Source organism: Naegleria gruberi, assembly GCF_000004985.1.
Source record: "Naegleria gruberi genomic scaffold NAEGRscaffold_15, whole genome shotgun sequence".
Lineage (NCBI taxonomy): Eukaryota > Heterolobosea > Eutetramitea > Acrasida > Naegleriidae > Naegleria > Naegleria gruberi.
In genome coordinates this window covers 455,645-475,184 of record NW_003163312.1, presented here as the reverse complement: position 1 = coordinate 475,184, position 19,540 = coordinate 455,645, and the positions used below count along the sequence as shown (strand labels likewise).

The following is a 19,540-nucleotide window of genomic DNA, read 5'->3' as shown; positions in this document are numbered from 1 at the left end:
CATCTATCTTGTGATTGAATTTAAATCATTGAAACAATTGAAAATTTGATAAAATAAGTCACTTTTTCGATTATCAGGAATACCACAGTGGATTGTCCATCTCACTTGGTTTGTTTTCTTCTTTTATTGGTATGCTTGAGAGAAACTTCAGTGTCAACACGAATGGAGTTTTGAAGGACTGGATTTAACATTAATTCCATAGATTCCTGAATGTGAATCAAATCTACCAAATAATCAACTATTTTAGAGTCACAAGATTTGAGTCCTAATTGTCTTTGGATGGTCTTACTGCAATCTTTCATGGATTCCAGAGCACCTGAACCAATAGGGTAGCTGTGTGAATGCTGAGAGGCTTTCTTTTGTTTGGATTTCTTTGAGGATTGAGAATTATGTTTGTGAATCATTTGTGGTGGTAGGGATGGGAACATTGGTCCAAATAGAGATGATCTTCCTCCATCTTTTGGTGCTTGATCAGTGGTTGAGATTTTGTGGAGGGATTTCTTGTAAAAGTGCCCTCTAGTTTTTGCAATGGAATACAATTGATTGTAGAGTGATGCCTTCATGCCCATTTCTAAAAAGATGGCATGCGTAAAGGCCAAGAATGCATCCTCAGTAAACCACTCCTTTGACTCATCAAAGATAATATCCAAATATCTTCCATAATAGCTTGGTCCAGTATAGAGTTCATTTTCCAAATCCAAAATGCTCACCCAAGATTCGAATGTTGTAGGGAAATGAACTTTCTTACTCAGCCCAATAATCTTGTTTGTGGAAAAATCAAGAATCTTTTCAGAGTTGATATTGAATGTTGCTGAAAAAACTTACATTGATTGGAGTGGTCTTCCAATAACAAACAGAAAAGTAGTCATTCTTTGTATTTTCAAATGTTCCATTGATAAACCCTGGTATGAATAAAGCTAGGGAGTTGACAATACTTCTTACAATTCTGTATTGGATAAAAGTATTAATTAATTTTTGAAAAGAGTGGTGATCTAATACTTACTGTTCTTGATTAGAATCTGCATATATTACTATAGGTCGACCAATCATGATGGAGTAGGCAATATCTTTTGTGAATGAAAATTCTCTGAAAAACCTTAATATTCCTTTTCCGTAACTATGCTCACCATAATTATATTCAAACAGGAGAGAGGTTAGAAGGGATTGATTTTGGTTATTATTTGATGCAGTATAATTGGAGGAATTATGTTTTCTCTTTTTCAATTCGTGGAATAATTCATCATACTTGTCATATTCTTGGAATAGACTATTGACATAGGAACCAGTGCCCTTGAATCCATTTCTGTACAGTTGAAAGCGGTCACTGTTGTTGGTTGAAAGAGAGTTGCTTTGTTCGATAGAGTTGTTTGCCATCACAGGAGAGGAGGAAGGGAAGCTTCCAAATAGTGGATTGTCTTGCTCATCATGAGAGATGGTTGATAGTGCCTCATCTTCAGCATCATTGTATGTATTTTCATTGTCTAACCATGAAACTTCATCATTGGAAGAGTTGATGCTAGCACTAGTATTCAGAGCTGATTGGTATTGGAAGCTCTTTGTAAATGTGGTATTGCTTAACGTTGGTGGGTAATGATAACCATTTTCAATATTAAAGTCCAATAAAAAGTTTCTTCCAATGAAGAGCATTGAGTTAAGGTCATTCGAATTGATAATATCCAAGTCGGCATTTTCCATATCAATAACATCACAATCTCTATAGAAATGTTCGATAATATTCAACATCAAATCAACCGATGTTTCATAAAATTTCTGTCCAGCAATTTGAGCTAACGTTCTCAGGGTGGTTTCAAAATTAGTATTTCTGTGGATACATCTTAAAATGGTTGGCATGAATTGTTTCAAATTATGAGAGGACACAGAAAGACCAGTCTCATACAATTCCACAAAGTCAGGATTTTGAACCTTGAGAGAATTCATTGCATTGAATGTTGGACTGGAAATGCTGTTCAAATATGGAGAATCACTAATATCATTCAGTACATTCACCATATGAGATGTGTTTTGAATATGTGAACCTTGATGAGGAGAGGACAAGAAGGCTGTTGTTGGAGCACCAACACTAGCACCACTAAACCCTCCAACAAAATGCGAACTCTTATATGGTACAGCATTCAGATTTGCCTTAGGATTAACTGCAAATGTTGGATGTAAATGTAGAGATGAAACTGAGGAAGTTCCAGCACTAAACGACATGTAAATATGATCGATTAACCCCGTATCAAGAGTTTCCTCATCAGCAATCTTATTGAGGATGAGTTCGGTAGACTCTTCATCCAATTCTTCATTGAAATCATTTTCCTCCAATTTGTTTCCACTGCTGCTATTATGTACAATTTGAACTACTTTGTAGTCACCACTACTAGGATCTCCTAGCGAAGAAACTTCCTGATCGGAATTATCTTCCTCTGTGGACCCAGCTCCATAGGTAGATTGTGAGCTATTACTCGCAGATCTTGACCTCGATTCTTCAAATAAATATGTATGATTTTGTAATGGACCTGATTTGGAATTCTTTTTGTTTTTTTGAGTCTTCTTTTTTGGTTTCAGTATGGATGAGGACTTGTTCATGTGTATCATGAATCTTCGTCTCAAATCCTTCAATTCTTTCATTACCAATTCGAAAGTATCCTTTGAAAGTGCATTCTCATTGTTGGGAGAGAATAAACCTTCTGACATTTCTCTCCAACGTTTTTCAATTTTTTCTTCATTTGATAATTCCTGTGAGGAACTAATACTTGGTGAAGACAGTTCATTTCCACTGTTGGGATGTAATTTCATTTCTATTTTCTGAATTCCATATAATTGATGTTGAGTATCGCTCAAGAATTTACAATTGTTTCCATACTTGAGTGTTTGTGAAACTTGTGTAAAGGTATTTAGCAAGTATTCAAAATGGTGCATTATTTTATCCTTATCATTGGTCACATAGCACATGACCATTGGTCTAACATATCCTCTTGCATTGATATCATGAAGTGTAATGTGATGTACCTGTTGTTGTGTAGATGATTGATAATCAAACAAGATAAATAAACAGTAAAGTTAACAGAGAAAGATAGTAAAAATTAATTTCCAATAATGAATTGATTTTGAAACATACATAGGCAAAAGCTCCTTGAGCAGAATCTGTCAAGTAGACTTGAGTATCCTCTGGACAAATCCAAGTACAATTATCTCCCAACTTGTCGTGTTTCCTTGTGTGATCACCAGCCAATACTCTTGTTACAAACTTTTGAACATTGAAACGTTCCAAGGCTCGATCATTTGGCAAGACGAGAAGAGGTGTCGGACCCTTCTGTTCACAAAACTCAGCCACTATAATAAAATCCCTTCTGAAAAGTGGTAAATGCTTTTGTTGAGTATTAACATTAAATCGTGAATGGGCATGATAATGATGTTTAGGGTAATTATTATTTTGATGATGATGAGGAGGATGATGATGATTATTTGCCATATTATTCGGCATTACATTTTGAGGAATTGGTAATCTCATTCTCACCTTGTCTTATGTAATAACAACAACAAGATATATATTTTTCTAAATGATGCTGATGATGTATAAATGAATAGTAAATAGTATCCGATTTTAAATTCTCTTTACTGATCAATAATTGTTTTAATGAATGTAATAATTGATGATTATGTGTTGCTCAGCAACGTTTTCTCATTTTTTTAAATTAGAAATCATAAAGAGAATTGCTTGTTCTTTTTCTAATAAAATTATGATAGATTGCTGGAGTTTGAAACTCCGTAGAACTAAAAAACTACCCATTCATGGTCAATTACTTCAATTGAATTGAAAAACAATGTTAAGGAATTTTGAATTTTTTGTTCCATTTTTAATTCACTGCTTTATATATTCATGCATTGGAAAGAAGGAACGATTCATCAAGTCTTTTTCTTTTGACCGTTAAGAAGTAAAATCCTTAAGGATTAAATTATTAAGAAAAAAATGGGCTGCTTTGACTGTGGAGGTGAAGATGAACCAAAGAGAGTGTTAAAGCTCATTTTGCTAGGTACGGCTCAAAGTGGAAAGAGTACACTCTTTAAACAATTGAGAATTATTAATAATAAGCCCTTCACAGAGAAGGAAAAGATTTCCATGTCGAATGTGGTGAGAGAGAATTTGATTGAGGGATGTTCGGCAATACTCAAAGCAATGCACGATCTAGGAATTGAGTTGATGAAGGAGAATGAAGATACAGCCTCAATGATAATGTCTATTGCTAAGGAGCCTGTTATTGAAATTCAAAAAATCCTAACAACAAAAACCGAGAATTATGGAGAGGATATTGCTGGAAAGATTGCAAAACTGTGGAAAGATCCAGGCATGAAACAGTGTTTGGCCAAAAGATCTGAATTTACCATCAATGACACTATTGAATAGTAAGTTATTTGAAGATGTTATTTAAGAAATGATTGTTCTAATTAATATATATTAATTAATTTTCATCATTGGTAATTCAACAGTTTCCTGGATCATTGTGAAAGAATATGCAAACCAGATTATGTAGCCACCCAGGAAGACATCATCAAAGCCAGATTAACCACCCTAGGTATTACTGAGGTTGAATTTGATGCCGATGGATACAGATGGAAATTCACAGATGTTGGTGGTCAAAGGACGGAGAGAAGAAAGTGGATTCATGCCTTTGTGGATACTACAGCTGTCGTGTTTATTTGCTCACTTAATGATTTTGATATGAATTTAGAGGAAGATAAGACTACCAATAGAATACACGAAAGCTTACTTCTTTTTAGAGAAATTTGTGAGCTTGATTGTTTCAAGTCCATTCCAATTATTGTCTTATTCAACAAGGATGATCTGTTCAGAGAAAAGATTAAGAATGCAGATCTGAGAGTGGCCTTTAGTGATTACCATGGAGGACATCAATATGAATCAGCTCGAGATTTCATCATTAACAAATTCAAATCACTTAACTCTAAGAATACTCAACTCTATAGCCATGTAACAACAGCCACCAACACCAATAATATCAAGATGGTCTTTAATGATGTGAAGAATATCTTGCTTCAAAAGGATTTGGAAACACTGAACATTATATAATCATGTTTCCCTTCACATTGTACATATTCAAGATAATAACAAAATAAACAAACTTGTTTTCTTAAATCCGATCTGTGTGACTGTTACCACACTGGCAAACACCCAAACATAAGAGAAACGCTTTCACATTCAAAAATAATTTGAATAATAATTTTTTGAATTTGAAAAAAAATGGGTAAACACAAAAACAAGCCAGTGGAGTCATCTTCATCATCTTCAGAGGATGAAAAGAAGACAAGAAGCTCCTCTAAAAAGAGCAAAAAAACATCCTTGACAACACCATGTGTTGTTCAATTTTCAAATTCAATCTCTGCACCTCCTAATATTTCTAATGTACACTTTACATTAGTGCGAGATGAAGAATCCAAGTCTTTCTTATACGGAGAATCTAAAACAATGCAATTTTCATCAAATAACACAAATCAAGGGTCTAAATATTTATTGGCTGTAGTAAAACAAGGTAAAAGCAAGCCAACAATTATTGATGTACCTGAATTTTATGTTATTAACGAGGACTCTAAACAAAATATTGAAAGAAAGGAAACTTTAAAGAGGGAAATTGAACAAGGAGGAATTGATTCTGTCCAACCAGGTATCACATACAAACAATTCTTTGAAAAGAGAGTACTTGGTGGTGCCATTGTTAAAAACGATGGTCTCACACTTTTCAACTCTAAGAAATACACTAAAATTCAAGAAAAGAGAGCTACTACTTCAGCAACTGATTTGAGAAAGGCTCAATTACAAGAATTGCAAACATTGGTCGGAAAAACAACAAGAGCTTCTGCCTTGTCTACTATGCAACAGTACATGCCAAGTTTCAATATTCATACAACTCATTTACATGAAGTTCTTGATTTAAAGAGGGATTTATTATTTTCAGAGAAACAACTCATTGAACAATTTGAGGAAAAACACAATAGAAACAAGTCACTTCAAAAAGTTTGGGCAGTTCTTGAAGATGCCACTGAAGAAACAGGTGCTTTGAGTGAAGATGTTAATGTGAATATTAAATCAACATCAGATTTCACCCACCTTCCACAATTCTTACAAACCTATTTTGGTTCAATAATTGATAATAGGAATTGGAATGCTGTCTCTAAAGAACAGAGAAAGAAAAAGAAAAAGTTCATTACTAGTGATGACGAACAAGATTCTGATCAAGAGGAAACGGATAATCAAAAGGATTTCTCAACATTCTTACAAACTGTTGCTGGTGACATTCCAGCTATTGCTCATTATTATATGGTCATGTTGGGTCTTTTCCAAATTTCACAAGCTAAAAGATTCAAGGATCATGCTCAAAATATTATTAGAACTTGTTATGTAAATGGAATTCTTGATCGTAAACAAACTAAGAAAGCTGGAAAGAAGGAAAAGGAAGAAAAGGAAGAAAAAAAGAAAGAAAAGAAGGATACTGGTATTGAAAGTGTTGAAGCTATTTTCCCAAATGCTCCAGTTGAAGCAATGAAGAAACACCCATATCTCTTCCTTCCAAAATCTTCAAAATGTCTTCAAGATTTACTTCTTCGTTTTGCTGTTACTGATGAAAAGACTAGACCAAGAGAATTGAGACATTTGAATGTTGACAAATTTATTTGTAAAACTGTACAAGTTCGTATTGCTTGTCACCTTCTTGCATCTGCCTTACTCATGTGTAATTTCTATATGAGGAAAGAACTCGTTGCTGCTATACAAAAAGACACTAAAATGACAACAGAAAAGATATTAATGTGTTTCAATTCGATGGGTGTAAGTCCAGATACTCAAAGTTCTTTTGCAAGAAAGATGATTTCGAGAATGTCAAGAGGTGGTGCTGAACTTGTCAGTTTAGCTAAGGAAGACGAAAATAAGAAGCCAGACTTCAATCCATTTAATGAAGTCAATTTCTATCTGAGTTTACCAAAACTTAAGCAAAACTTTGGCTTTGATGTAAAGGAGGAATCAATTGCTGAAACAACAGCAACAGCAACAGCAACAACAGAAAAGCCAAGCAAGAAAAGTTCAAAGAAATCCAAAATTGATGTTGTTGAAGTGCTTGAAGTGCAGGAAAAGCCAAGCAAGAAGAAGGTTTATTTATCAGATGATGAAGAGGAAGTACCTCCAGAAGAAGGTAACATGAAAGTGGATGGTGATATCGATGCTGGTTTACTCAATGCATTCCAAGCAGATGAAGACGATGATGAATTCAAGGCTGATGAAGAAGCAGACGAAGAAGACGAAAAGGATGACGAAATGGTTGACCTCGTCGATGAAGATGAAGAAGAAGAAATTAAAGATGATTCTGATGAGGAGGAAATTATGGGATCTGATTCTGAAGAAGAGCAAGATGATGAGGATGATGAAATGGGTGGACTTATTGATGCCTTAGGAACTGATCTTGACATGGAAGATGATTCTGATGAAGATCTCGATGATGAAGAAGCAGGTATTAGGGATGCTCTAGGAAAGAAGAGAAAGAATAAGGACGAAGACGACGATGACGAAGAATCAGGAAGTATTAAATCCAACAAGAAGAGAAAACATGATTTTGAACAAGACATTGAGGAAGGCGAAGAAGACAGCGAAGAAGATTCAGACGATGACGAATAAATAATTATTACAATAACTGTAAACTCCTTTTGGAACCACCCACATTTAGTAAATCGACTTTTGGATTTTTGTAAATTCTCCAAAAGTAAAGCTTAGTTCGTTGACTTTCTAATGCAATTTCTTCATTCAACAATTTTCCAAATAAGTTCGTCCCACTTATTAACTTAAAAACTTGAATCATTTGGAGGGTAAAAAGTTTATTAAGCCAAAACAAAATGCAATCAAACCAACCACAATCACCTCAACAACAACAGGGTGGTTTACAACAGAAATCACCCACTCAGCAACAACAAGGTTTTTCACCAACGTATGCTAGTGGTGCCTTCAGACCTTCTCATTTATCTTCCACTCAACAACAATCACAACAATCACAACAATCTCCAACTGGAATGCAACAATCACCAACTGGAGTACAACAACAACAGGTTGGCTTACAACAACCCAATCAACCACAACTTCAACAGCAACCACAACAACTGCAACAACAACCACAACTTCAACAACAACAATATGGAAAGCAAACTTCTGGATTACAACCATCTGGAATTCAATCCACTCAACCAAAGCTTCAACAAGAACAAGGACTTGAAAGTAGTCAATTATCACAACAATTAAAATGTCCGCTTGGATATGGTTCAGACTCATTCACTTCCAAGGAAGTCAGTAAGCAATTTGGTAAAATTCCAGGTGTGATTGAACAAAATGAAATTAACAGACAAAATATCATTACAAGACAAACAGGTTGTCCAATTGGTCATGTCAAGGATTCTTTAACATCTGGCAGTCAAGGTCCACTTTGTGTTCAAGATTTGGATTTGTTAGAAAAGCTTCAACATTTCAATACTGAAAAGATTCCTCCAAGAAATGTACATGCTTTGGGAACTGGTGCTTATGGTACATTTACTGTGACAAATGACATTTCCAAGTATACTTGTGCTGATTTGTTTAATCAAGTTGGAAAGTCAACTCAATTTATTACTAGATTTTCTGGTATCTTTACTGAAGTTGGAGATCCAGAAACTACAAGAGATGTAAGTTTTTAAGTTTAATATTGACTTTCGAATATCATTTTTTCAATTTCCAAGCCAAGAGGATTCGCTATCAAATTCTATACTAAGGAAGGTAACTGGGATTTATTGGGCATCAACACTCCTGTCTTTGCTGTCAGAGATGCCAAAGCAGGTCCAGGTAAGTTGTTTATTTCACTTTCCACTAACAATTTTTCAAACTAAACCTTTCCAACAACTAAACTCTACATTCTTCCTCAACCACACAGACCAAGTCCATGCTTTCAAACGTGATCCAAGAACTGGTTGCTGGAACATTACCCAAACCTGGGACTATGTTGCCAACCACCCAGAAGGACTCCATCAAATGGCCATGCTCTTCACAGATCGAACTGGAACTCCTCTTTCCTACAGAACCATGAATGCTTATGGTTGCCACACTTTCTCATTGGTCAACTCTGCCAAAGAACGTTTCTGGGTCAAATTCCATTTAGTTTCTCAACAAGGAGCTTTCGGTTTCAATCAACATGAAGCAAAATTAGTAGCAGGTGAGGATCCAAATTTCCTTTCTCGTGATTTGTATCAGTCAATTGAGAAACAGAATTTCCCTCGTTGGAAGATGATGATTCAGGTCATGCCAGAGGAGGAAGGTTACAAACATCCATGGACATTTGATGCTACAAAGGTTTGGAAACATGCAGATTATCCATTGATTGAGGTTGGTACGTTGGAGGTGAATAGAAATGTTGTGGATTATTTCACAGAGGTTGAACAAGTGGCCTTCTCTCCTGCTACTGTTGTTCCTGGAATTGGATTGAGTCCTGATAAGGTAAGTTTACTTGTTCATGAGTTTGAAATATTTATACATGTTTTTCGTTAATAGCTATTGCAAGGAAGATTATTAATTTATGATTATACTCAAATTCATCGTATTGGTCCAAACTTTAAGCAACTCTATGTCAATCGTCCACATGGCATTGAACCAATGAATAATTACCTGGGTGGTAACATGTACATTCCAATCAATGATTCCTTCCCTCACTATACTGGAAGTGCCTTTGGAGGTTTGAAACCAAATGCCAAATACATTGATCCACCATTTAAGGTTACTGGAAATTGTGGTCTGTATGAAGTTCCAAATGAAGGTTCTTTCGAGGATTTGTATTCTCAAGTTGCTGATTTCTGGAAGATTCTCCCAGAGAAGGATAAGAATAATTTGTGTGATAATATTGCTGCCAGCTTCTTTAGAGTGACTGAACAAAGAGTGATTGATAAAATGTTGCAACACTTTGCTCAATGTGATCAACAATGGGCTCAAATTATTCAGACCAAATTGAAGGAGAGAAGAGAAGGCAAATGGATGAGTGAGAGTGAAAAGGTCTGTATGAATTATGCTCAACAATTATTGACCATGACTCGTCGAGAAGCTCTTTAAATGATACATGTATTCATTTTGTACCTATCTTCTTCGAGAATGAATTATTCTTCATCAACCATCTAGTGATTTAGTGTGAGAAAAATTAGTGAGACCAACCAACTTAATAAATATACTTTATAATATCTATTTACAATCCTAAAATATCATTACAGAGAGTGGTGATTAATTCCTTCTTCTTTTCTGGACAAATTAACTTTTCAGAATTTTCATTAATAACCAATCCCAATGAAACACATCTGACTCTTTCTTCCTTTGGCTTGACATCGTGGTGAGCAACGAGAGCTTCATATCCACCAACAGAACTCAAGACGTTAACGTTGAATTTAGAGACAGTAGAACGTAATTCCTTATTATCAAGTTGGAGAATGTGATTGGCATACATGACATTGGTAGTTTCAACCTTAGTTGAGGTCTTGAGTGGTCTGTACAATCCTGAAACATCAAAGAATCTATCACCCCATCTGTTTTCATTCTTACCAATCAATGGATTGTATCCGGTAAAGTTAATGTGATCACGGTATTGAACTAATGTGTTTGGAGTATAAATTGGTTCAAAGTTTGAATTGAGAGCACTGACAACAGCACTATTGAGATAAATATTATTAACAGTGTGCAAATGTTGACAAACTCTGATAATGAATGACAATTCAATCAATGAATTACTACGCAAATAAGTGCTTTCATCAGATTGATCAATATGGTGAACAACCAAAATGTGCTTATCACCAATAGTGGCCAATGAGAGAGTTTGACCAAATTCAGTTTGGAGATGTGGAATATTCTTGAATGGAACAGACTTGATAATCTTGATATTTTCATGTTGAGTGAATGGCAAATTCAAGTTCAAATCGAGAATAACAGATTCAATATTCTTATCAGTGAGTTCCAATTGTTCCTTTACAAACTGAGTGGCTTCTTCAATTTCACTAATCTTGAGCATTTGATAGTGAAGCTTGTGGTTTTGTTCAATATCAACTTGCTTGACAGTTCTAGTAGCAACATTTTCAATTTGAACAGCATTCTTTTCTGGAGCACCAACAAATTCAACAAAAGTCTTGACATTGAAACCCAAATACTTCAAAGAATTATGCAAAGCAAGAGAGGTAACACCATAAACAGCATGACCCAATTCTTCAGCAGTGTGACATTCCATAGCACAAGGTAAATCAGGACCCATAAAGGCCATGTAGGAATTCTTCTTGGTATCTTTGCTGGTAGTATCAACGAAACGTTCAGAAGTTCTGTAAACTGTTTCAACGTATTCTAATGGTTCATAGTAACCAAAGTTGGTAACGTTGGTAATTTCTTGTTGGGTGACACCTGGAACAACCTTTGAATCAGAACACTTGACAAAGTAGGCAACGTTTGGAATGTTGAGTAAGTTGAGAACCAAAGCAATGTAAGTAGATTCTTCAGTGGTCAATGTATTGTCCAAACTGGAGTGAGTATTGGTAATCAAGGTGAGTTGATTCTTGGAATTCTTGGTAAAGTAACCAAAATTACCAGAGGCAGTACTGTATGGGAATTGTGGAAGAGTCATCAAGTCGACCTTATTTTCGAGTTCACTAACATTTGGAGCATCTGGAAGAGTACAATAGACATTCATTTGAACCGAGTCAATTTCTCCCAAAGTTACTCTAATAATTTCAGCAGCCTTTGCAATAGATTCAGCTGTGAGTTTGTGAGTGGATTCATTCTTTCTGAGTGGAAGATATTCAGTGGTGGTGGTAGTTTGTGGAGTGGCTTCATCAAAATCAATCTTGGAAAGAGTTTCCTTAACCAACAATTGCATATGTTCAGTACCAATCTTGGAATTTTCTAAAACTTCCTTGTGAGTGAGTGGTTCAGTTTGCAAACCAGCTCCCAAATTACAAACCATACTAATACCCATACATTCCATTCCATAATAATTACATGTGAGCATTTCAGGAACAGTTGACATACCAACACAAGCACCTCCCAATTGTTTAGCCATCAAAACTTCGAGTGGAGTTTCAAATGAAGGACCACTAGCCCAAGCATAAGAACCTTCGAATAATTTAATACCTTGCTCCTTGGCAACACTTCTACACAAATTAACATACTTGGAAGTCCAATAATCTGGAGCAAAGTGTGAGTACTTGTCTTCAATTTGTGAAATTTGTTCATTCTTTTCAAAACTAGTTTCTAATAATTGACCATTTGAAACTCTAGCCCCAGGTGCAAGACTGTTTGGATCCATTCTTGCTAATAAACGGAAATGACCTGTCAATAAACACAAACAACCTCCACTCATTTCATCAAAAAGACCACCACTTGCATTTGTCATGATAAAAAGTTTACAACCAATTGAAGCCATCAATTTAACTTGGAAGGTAACTTCATCCCAAGGACCTCCTTCATATGAGTGAATTCTTCCAGCAAAACAGTAAATAAGTCTCTTTTGATTATCATTGGTTGGCAATTCACCAAGAATCAATTCTCCAGAGTGACCTTGAACTGATGTTTGTGGCATGTGTGGAATTTGAGAGTAGGATAACTTTTTAGCATTTAAAAGTACTTTTGGAAAATCACCAAGACCACTTCCAAGAACAATGGCCATTGGAGCATAACCCAATTCATTCAAAACCTTTTCTTTAGCTTGTTCAATTTCCTCGTTAACATAAACCATTTTTTTTGATATTTTTCACTTTCTTTACATGGATAATATCAAAATGATAGATTAGATTGTTATTAGATTGTTAATGTTCAACATTCAATATCATAGGATAAAATATAAATTCATCATCATCAATATCAAATCATTAATTTTCAAGAGTTTTTTACATGGAAAAATTTGCATTTCATCCCACAATCATGCACAGTTCATCCATCATCCCCAAACAACAACAAAATTATAATTCATCACCATCATTATAAAATAATAAAAATCATCACGAACACAAAATGCAAGATTTAAAAAAAATGCAAAAAAATCAAAAACTCACCTCTTGATATTTTTTTCAAATGTTTTTTTTGGTTGTGAAAGTGGAGTCGATGAATATTGCAGGAGGATCGATATTTCGATGATGACGATCTAGTAAGATAGTTGAGGGTGAGAAATGAGTTACTGGTGATGAATGCAAAAAAATCGTAAGGACTTTTAACTCCGGTGCAGTATTTCATCATTATCAGCAAGATTTGTGGAATAGGATGATCTGTGGATTCTTTAGGGTGATGAGAGATTAAAAGATCATCAATTTTATTCTCTTACTTATTTGGATGGTAGATCATTTTACAATGTGGAATACTAGCTTCCTCAAAATCTTCTCCAACTTTAATAAATTTTCCATTATTGAAATTGCCTCGACTCCAGAATGGATAAGCAGACAATTGAGCATGAATGTAAAAAGTTGTTTCCTCACTATTACTGGAATCATCCAACTTGGACAAATCATCAATAACAAACGAAATCAAACTCTGTCCCAATCCCTTTCCTCTATGATTTTTCAAAGTGGCCACTCTTTCAATTTTCCAAGTTGAATCAGTGGTTTTTCTTGCTCGGCATGTACCACACACCTCTCCATCATCACCATTGAATTTAATATAATAATAGCGGAGTTTGTTTAAAAGAGAGGTTGTTGATGAATTTTCCAATCCTTCTTTAAATTGAATATCATTGGCATCAAATTCTAGAGTAGAGTCAATTTCTTGTTCCTGAACAAAGACTTGATTCCGAACTGATTTGATGGCTTCCAATAATTCGAGAGAGTCTACCAATCCAACAATTTGCATTGCCTCCATTTTTTTCTATTGTTTTATGGAGTTGTAACGAGGTGAATTGAGTTGTTCAAAAAAGATCGGAGTTGATGTGAAAAATTGAAATTGAAGAAAGAAACTCCTAGATACACGTAATTAAGAAGATTAAGTCAGTAATCCAACAAGAATGTAATCGAATGTAAAAGCTTGTTGGTGACTCACAAAATGTTGTGGTCCTCAAGCACAACCACCTTCACAACAGGTTCTCTCAATTACCAATATCGTAAGCAATTCACCAATCCATCTGTTGTTCAGTTAGAAAAAAGTAGTGAGCTATTTCAATATTGACAATAAATCAATAATTTATAGAAATAAGATCATCTAGAATTAATTTAGAACCACTTCTTTCCGAATTTACCAAATTTCTTACCAAACTTCATTCTCTTACCGAACTTCATCTTCTTTCCATGATGATAATATCCGTGACCATGAGTAGGTGGATAAGCATAGTTAGTTGTGGTATTATAACTCACTGGTGGTTGAACATAACCAGTTGGTGGAGCATAATATCCAGGTTGGCCCATTGGTTGCATTGGCATTCCAGGTTGCATTGGCATTGGTTGCATAGGCATACCTGGTTGCATAGGATAACCTGGTTGCATTGGCATTCCTGGTTGCATTGGATAGCCAGGTTGCATTGGCATACCTGGTTGCATTGGCTAAATCATCATCAATATGATATTTAAATATTTGTGTGATTATCAAGTGTCATCAAAATCCGAAAATATTTGTTGTCCACAAATTTAAATATTTTCATATGAAAATTGTCGTTATTTCAAATATAATTATAAATATGTATGTTGTATTGTACAATAAATATATGATGATCATCAGCAAATAATAAATTTAAACGTTTTTTCAATTTTACAAAAGATCACCATGGATCACAAAAACATCACAAAAATCACAAAAACTCTATCAAATTCATATAGTAATATAAAACTTACATATCCTTGTGGTGGCATACCTCCTTGTGGTGGATAACCGTATGGTTGTTGATATGGATTCATCTCTATATAATACAAAAAGAAGGTAGGGTGGGTAACTAGTTGTTGTTTTTTCTTAATATTGAATATTTTTACCGAGTTGTTGCTTGTTCACAAAAGAGCTGTTAATCATCGAATATAAAATCAAAATAGACGAGGGCGATGGGTGAGGGATGTAACCTCAAGTACAATTTGAGCAAGTTCATTCATGTATTTTCGTGATTGGTTTTTTTGCAAGTGATGGTACGATATTCGATATTTGAATAAAGTACTAAGAATGAAGGAATGAAGACAATAAGACAGTGAAGATTGTCATCGTTTGGGAAAGGATTTTCTCTTTGAGATTCTATTAAATTTCAGAACTGGAATCTAAAATCTGGAAAGGAGTTTTGTATTGAGATACAGTTTTCAATTTCATGCCAAATTGAAGCAAGGTTTTCCGTAAGGCAATTAAGATTCTACAAATGGAGAATAGCTGTTTGTCTTGTGGTCATAAGAAACCAAACGAAAGTTGTATTATCGAAATCAGAAACTAATAAAGAAAAAAATGTCATCCAATGAACAAGCATCGTGGCAACAGAACAATCGACAGTTAGCATCTTCAACTAATCAACCAGTCATGCACAACAATAATGTTTCGAATAATTTCCAATTAGTACTTTTGCCATTCTTTGAACAGTTAACCAACATGTATTTCACACCAACCACATCATCAAATATCCTTTCAATTGTTAACGAATCCCAAACACTACCAAACGAAACCTCTTTCCATCCACAAGAATCCGAAACCTTGTCAACAGTTAGACACAGTTCAAATTCTTCCGAAAAGAAACGAAAGCACAAATCTGCATGCGTCTATTGTAACAAGCTGCACAGTAAGTACTTTACAAATATTCAATTTCTCTTATTGCATTTTCCTAAAATAGAAAAATGCGATGGTGAAGCTCCAAATTCATGCACAAGATGTAAATCAAAGGGAATTAGTTGTGCTTACCTACCACCTCAGAAAAGAGGCCCAAAGAAGAGAAAATCGTCATCATCTGATGATTTAGAAAATTCAGATAATGTCACTAATCATGAAATTGCAGTAGATGAAAAACAATCAAATAATTCTATCGATCAATTTAATGAGAATCATTCTCAAGCATTCCCCATTACTTCTTTATACTCAAGTCCATTAAGTGGACTTCAATTTAATGTCACCACTCAAACAAGAACTCTCATGAATCAATTTTTAGAGTAAGTATTCATAATGACATTTCATACTCAACATTACAAGTTGTGTAACATGCCACTCACTAGTAGATGGTCCAATGTTAGATCAATGCCTCAATTCATCTCTCATGAGCCCAATTAATCACTCACCAGATCCTTATGGCTTCCATTTATTGCTCAACATCGTCTGTGCAATGGGAGCTCAACGATTGGAGGATCGAAAGAATTGTGTCGACTTTTTCAATAGAGCTAGATCTCAGGCAAGTTATCTATTCGATCATCCTTCTAGAGAAGCTTCGTGTGCTTTGAGTTTGATGGGAGTGTATGCTTGTTCAGAAGGTGAAAGAGTAAAGAGTCATATGTATAACAGGATTGCATTGGAAATGTCATCGAGCATATGTTCATATCAGGTTGAGGATGACAAATTTTATCAAGCTCTTTCAGCACTTTCATTTGCAAATTCCATTTCAAAATTTTTGGCAGAATTGGGAGTAAACAAGTTGGAAGAAATTGAGAAAATAGATGAAAATATGCAGAAAATAGTGGAGGAGACAAGTAATTATCTCACATCATCCAAATGTACTCGAAAGATTGAACAATTAGAAAGGAAAATTAGTGAAATGTCACTCATTAAGGGAAGTGAAGAAATTTCCTTCACCGCCACTTTGGTTTATTACTTGCTGTATTCTAGAGTTGCATACTTATCAAATAATCAGACAGAGTTGATTGGGATATTGAGAAAATTGGAAACTCTGGAAAAGTATATTGAATCTGACAAGTTCCAGAAACATGATATTCAAAAGAATGTCCACCGATTCTGTCTCTATTCTTTGAGGGCTGACATTTTGGTGAGGTGTGGCTTGGAAAAGATGGGTTTACATTGCGCTACAATGGCCAGTGGATTGGCATCGAGGGCAACTTTTTGGAAATCTGCTCCTGTCATTATAATTTTCTTTCCAATTCTTATTAAGGTCAATCTGAGAGTGAATGATTCTAGTATGATTATTGAAAATTTCAATTCACTTGTGATTATTAGTTCCAAATTCGTAGTGTTGAAAAATACTTTGAGCGAAATGACTCAATTGATGAGAAAAAGGAGAGATTTGAATGATTTTCTGGTAAATTTGAATTCTTCCATCATGAATGGTGATAGAGAAGCTTCTTCTACCAATAGCAGTTATTCGATACCAACCTCAAATCAAACAACCATGCAGCCATATCAAGAATTTAATGCAATAGAGCAAACAAACAGCAATGACTCATTCCTATGCAATAATGATATTACCGAATTATTACAACAATTAGGAAATGCAAATGATTATGAAGAATACCAAGATAAATTAGAAGGTATTTGGCAATCCATTGGTCAATAAAAACCGCATGTTAACCTTTCTAATAAATTAATTATTAGGAGATGAAGGTGATAGCATCACAGTTGATTGTTGTACAGAGCCATTACTTATTGGAGAAGAGGAATCAGTGCCACTTACTTCCATAGATTGTCTTATTTTGCTTAATCTGTATTGTTCTGAAAATTTGAGAGGTGGCAACTTGGCATTTCTTCCTGGAGTTCTGGGAGTTCTTGGACTTTTAAGAAGTGATTTCCTTGGTGTCGGAAATTCCTTCTTTTCCTTCTCTCTCAACTCACAAATGAGTAAGAGAGATTTCAAATCCATGTCACTTGCATAGTCATTGGCAATATTTTGATTTTTGGCATTCTTCATCATTCTTTTGAGTTGTCTTCGTTTATGAAGAGCATCCTCATGTTCATGAATTGGTGATTGTTCAAAAGCTGCTTTGTCAACCACAACTTTGAGTGGATCTTGTGGATTTTCCAAACTTGTAAATGAACCCAATTCCTTATAACAAACATCCAATGTAGAATTCATATCACAAAATTCTCTCAAAATTTTGAATTTTTCACTTTTAAATTCAGCAACTTTAGCCTTATTTTCCAATAGTGCAGTATCGAATATTGGGTTATTCTTAATCTCTGTAAACTTTTTCTTTGTAGTTGAATAAGTTTCCACAATGTGTCGTGGACTCATCAGATTAAATTCATTCTCCTCAACCTGGGGTGGCAACGATTGATAACTCTTCTCCTTAGTGATGGTTTTCTTTTGTTTGGGCAGCCAGTGAGCATCACGTGGAGAGAATTCACATCCATCACTCTCAAACAATCCCTTACTCATTATGGGAGAGGGAATGTGTGGAGAGTAGGGTACAATTTTCATCAAATCATCCTTCTCTACTGTGCTCCGATAGGATGAAGTAACGGTTATCATTGTAGCTGGAGTGCATTGATTGCTATTACTCGAGTATAAGTTGTTTGAAAGGATGGAATTGGGTGAGAGGAGATGATTAATTGGGGAGCTGTTCAATGAATGACTCTTAGAAGATGATCTTTTTAATCCAATTGCGATGGTAGTTTCATTTTGTTTTTGAATTTGATTCAAATCAATATTGAGACGTATCTTTCTTGCTGCTGCTGATGAGGGTGATGGAGGTGCTTGTTGTGCAGATAATGATGTTGTTATTCTTGGTGATAATGTGGCAGTTCCTATGGTTAGTGATGGACTTTTACTATTCGATGAAGATGATAAGGGTTTTGAACTGTTTAATGATGTGGTTGGAGAAGCTCTTTTGGATGATGAGGGAGAAGAGGGTACAGAAGAAAATTGTAAATTTCGAACACTTGCTTGTCTTCTTCCCGATGATGAAGAAGAAGTACACGGTGAGGTTGGAGGACGAGGTTTGAGGGAGGAAGCATTCTCAGGACACAGAAAATCTGTGGTCATCATTTAAATGACAAAAAGGAACAGTATTATTGAATATTATTGTCGAACAGTAAAGAAAATGGGTCCAGGAGCAAAGTGGAATGAAATGCAGACTTTTGTTTTTTGAATGGCTTTTGAAAATGACGTTATTATGCAAATTTGAAGATGGAGATACAAAATCAAAATTTGCCGACACCAGGGATCGAACCAGGGACCTTAAGATCTTCAGTCTTACGCTCTCCCAACTGAGCTATGTCGGCTTGTTATTAAGGTTGAATAGGGAGGTGTTATTTATGATACTAAGGACAAAAGCAGCTATCGATTATTAGAATTGTCAAAAACTCTCAAGATTAATATGGGTTTCAGTTGAAAAATGCAAGATCTTGACAATACAGGTACTGTAATGTTGGTGGAAAGAACAGTGAGGAAGAGTCAAATTGAGATCACGCTCTCTCTGTTGTGAATCTAACAAAGAAAACTGGCTGTTTGAACTGGGATGCTTGGTGAAGGCTAGGAAAACCAAACTCATTATTTCTAAACAAGAGCAGCATAAAGATTCTTCGATTAAAATTGGTGCTTCACTCCTTAATAGACCAGTCGTTGTCGGTTATTCATCCCATGAACGATACCAAAATTTCTTAATACACCAATAGAAAAAA

General features: G+C 35.1%; 9 protein-coding genes and 1 non-coding gene across 10 annotated transcripts; 4 read left to right on the top strand and 6 right to left on the bottom strand.

Moving 5' to 3' along the window:
• Positions 1-101: 101 nt before the first annotated feature.
• AM52 (uncharacterized protein) lies at positions 102-3,475 on the bottom strand (the record flags this gene model as incomplete). Its single annotated transcript, XM_002678990.1, has 4 exons — positions 102-785; positions 826-946; positions 1,004-3,012; positions 3,122-3,475. 4 exons carry the CDS (start codon positions 3,473-3,475, stop codon positions 102-104), a joined length of 3,168 nt encoding a protein of 1,055 aa, XP_002679036.1.
• Positions 3,476-3,973: 498 nt separating this feature from the next.
• NAEGRDRAFT_47943 (uncharacterized protein) lies at positions 3,974-5,089 on the top strand (the record flags this gene model as incomplete). Its single annotated transcript, XM_002679113.1, has 2 exons — positions 3,974-4,407; positions 4,492-5,089. 2 exons carry the CDS (start codon positions 3,974-3,976, stop codon positions 5,087-5,089), a joined length of 1,032 nt encoding a protein of 343 aa, XP_002679159.1.
• A 171-nt stretch (positions 5,090-5,260) lies between these two features.
• On the top strand, positions 5,261-7,695 carry NAEGRDRAFT_79207 (uncharacterized protein; the record flags this gene model as incomplete). Its single annotated transcript, XM_002679112.1, has 1 exon — positions 5,261-7,695. The coding sequence occupies one exon, from the start codon at positions 5,261-5,263 to the stop codon at positions 7,679-7,681; it is 2,421 nt and encodes an 806-aa protein (XP_002679158.1). The 3' UTR covers positions 7,682-7,695.
• A 375-nt stretch (positions 7,696-8,070) lies between these two features.
• On the top strand, positions 8,071-10,123 carry NAEGRDRAFT_32339 (Catalase, putative; the record flags this gene model as incomplete). Its single annotated transcript, XM_002679111.1, has 4 exons — positions 8,071-8,712; positions 8,767-8,869; positions 8,958-9,517; positions 9,572-10,123. 4 exons carry the CDS (start codon positions 8,071-8,073, stop codon positions 10,121-10,123), a joined length of 1,857 nt encoding a protein of 618 aa, XP_002679157.1.
• A 105-nt stretch (positions 10,124-10,228) lies between these two features.
• NAEGRDRAFT_79206 (purine phosphorylase family protein) lies at positions 10,229-12,800 on the bottom strand. The gene has a single exon (XM_002678989.1). The coding sequence runs from the start codon at positions 12,774-12,776 to the stop codon at positions 10,254-10,256; it is 2,523 nt and encodes an 840-aa protein (XP_002679035.1). The 5' UTR covers positions 12,777-12,800; the 3' UTR covers positions 10,229-10,253.
• Positions 12,801-13,354: 554 nt separating this feature from the next.
• Positions 13,355-13,888, bottom strand: NAEGRDRAFT_47939 (GCN5-related N-acetyltransferase; the record flags this gene model as incomplete). The annotated part of the gene is made up of 1 exon (XM_002678988.1): positions 13,355-13,888. One exon carries the CDS (start codon positions 13,886-13,888, stop codon positions 13,355-13,357), a length of 534 nt encoding a protein of 177 aa, XP_002679034.1.
• Positions 13,889-14,187: 299 nt separating this feature from the next.
• Positions 14,188-14,982, bottom strand: NAEGRDRAFT_79205 (uncharacterized protein). The gene is made up of 2 exons (XM_002678987.1): positions 14,851-14,982; positions 14,188-14,562 (listed from the first exon to the last, which is right to left on the bottom strand). Exons 1-2 carry the CDS (start codon positions 14,911-14,913, stop codon positions 14,236-14,238), a joined length of 390 nt encoding a protein of 129 aa, XP_002679033.1. The 5' UTR covers positions 14,914-14,982; the 3' UTR covers positions 14,188-14,235.
• Positions 14,983-15,436: 454 nt separating this feature from the next.
• On the top strand, positions 15,437-17,215 carry NAEGRDRAFT_65824 (uncharacterized protein; the record flags this gene model as incomplete). The annotated part of the gene is made up of 4 exons (XM_002679110.1): positions 15,437-15,764; positions 15,816-16,128; positions 16,169-17,042; positions 17,141-17,215. 4 exons carry the CDS (start codon positions 15,437-15,439, stop codon positions 17,213-17,215), a joined length of 1,590 nt encoding a protein of 529 aa, XP_002679156.1.
• Positions 17,216-17,504: 289 nt separating this feature from the next.
• Positions 17,505-18,902, bottom strand: NAEGRDRAFT_65823 (uncharacterized protein; the record flags this gene model as incomplete). The annotated part of the gene is made up of 1 exon (XM_002678986.1): positions 17,505-18,902. The coding sequence occupies one exon, from the start codon at positions 18,900-18,902 to the stop codon at positions 17,505-17,507; it is 1,398 nt and encodes a 465-aa protein (XP_002679032.1).
• A 166-nt stretch (positions 18,903-19,068) lies between these two features.
• On the bottom strand, positions 19,069-19,141 carry NAEGRDRAFT_t219. The gene has a single exon. It is a non-coding gene; the product is annotated as a tRNA-Phe (tRNA).
• Between the last annotated feature and the right edge of the window lie 399 nt (positions 19,142-19,540).

Coding starts and splice junctions, on each gene's coding strand:
- NAEGRDRAFT_79205 (XM_002678987.1), bottom strand. CDS start 14,913: ATGAATCCATATCAACAACCATACGGTTATCCACCACAAGGAGGTATG. Junction 14,563..14,850: donor GTATGCCACCACAAGGATAT/GTAAGTTTTATA, acceptor ATGATGATTTAG/CCAATGCAACCAGGTATGCC.
- NAEGRDRAFT_79206 (XM_002678989.1), bottom strand. CDS start 12,776: ATGGTTTATGTTAACGAGGAAATTGAACAAGCTAAAGAAAAGGTTTTG.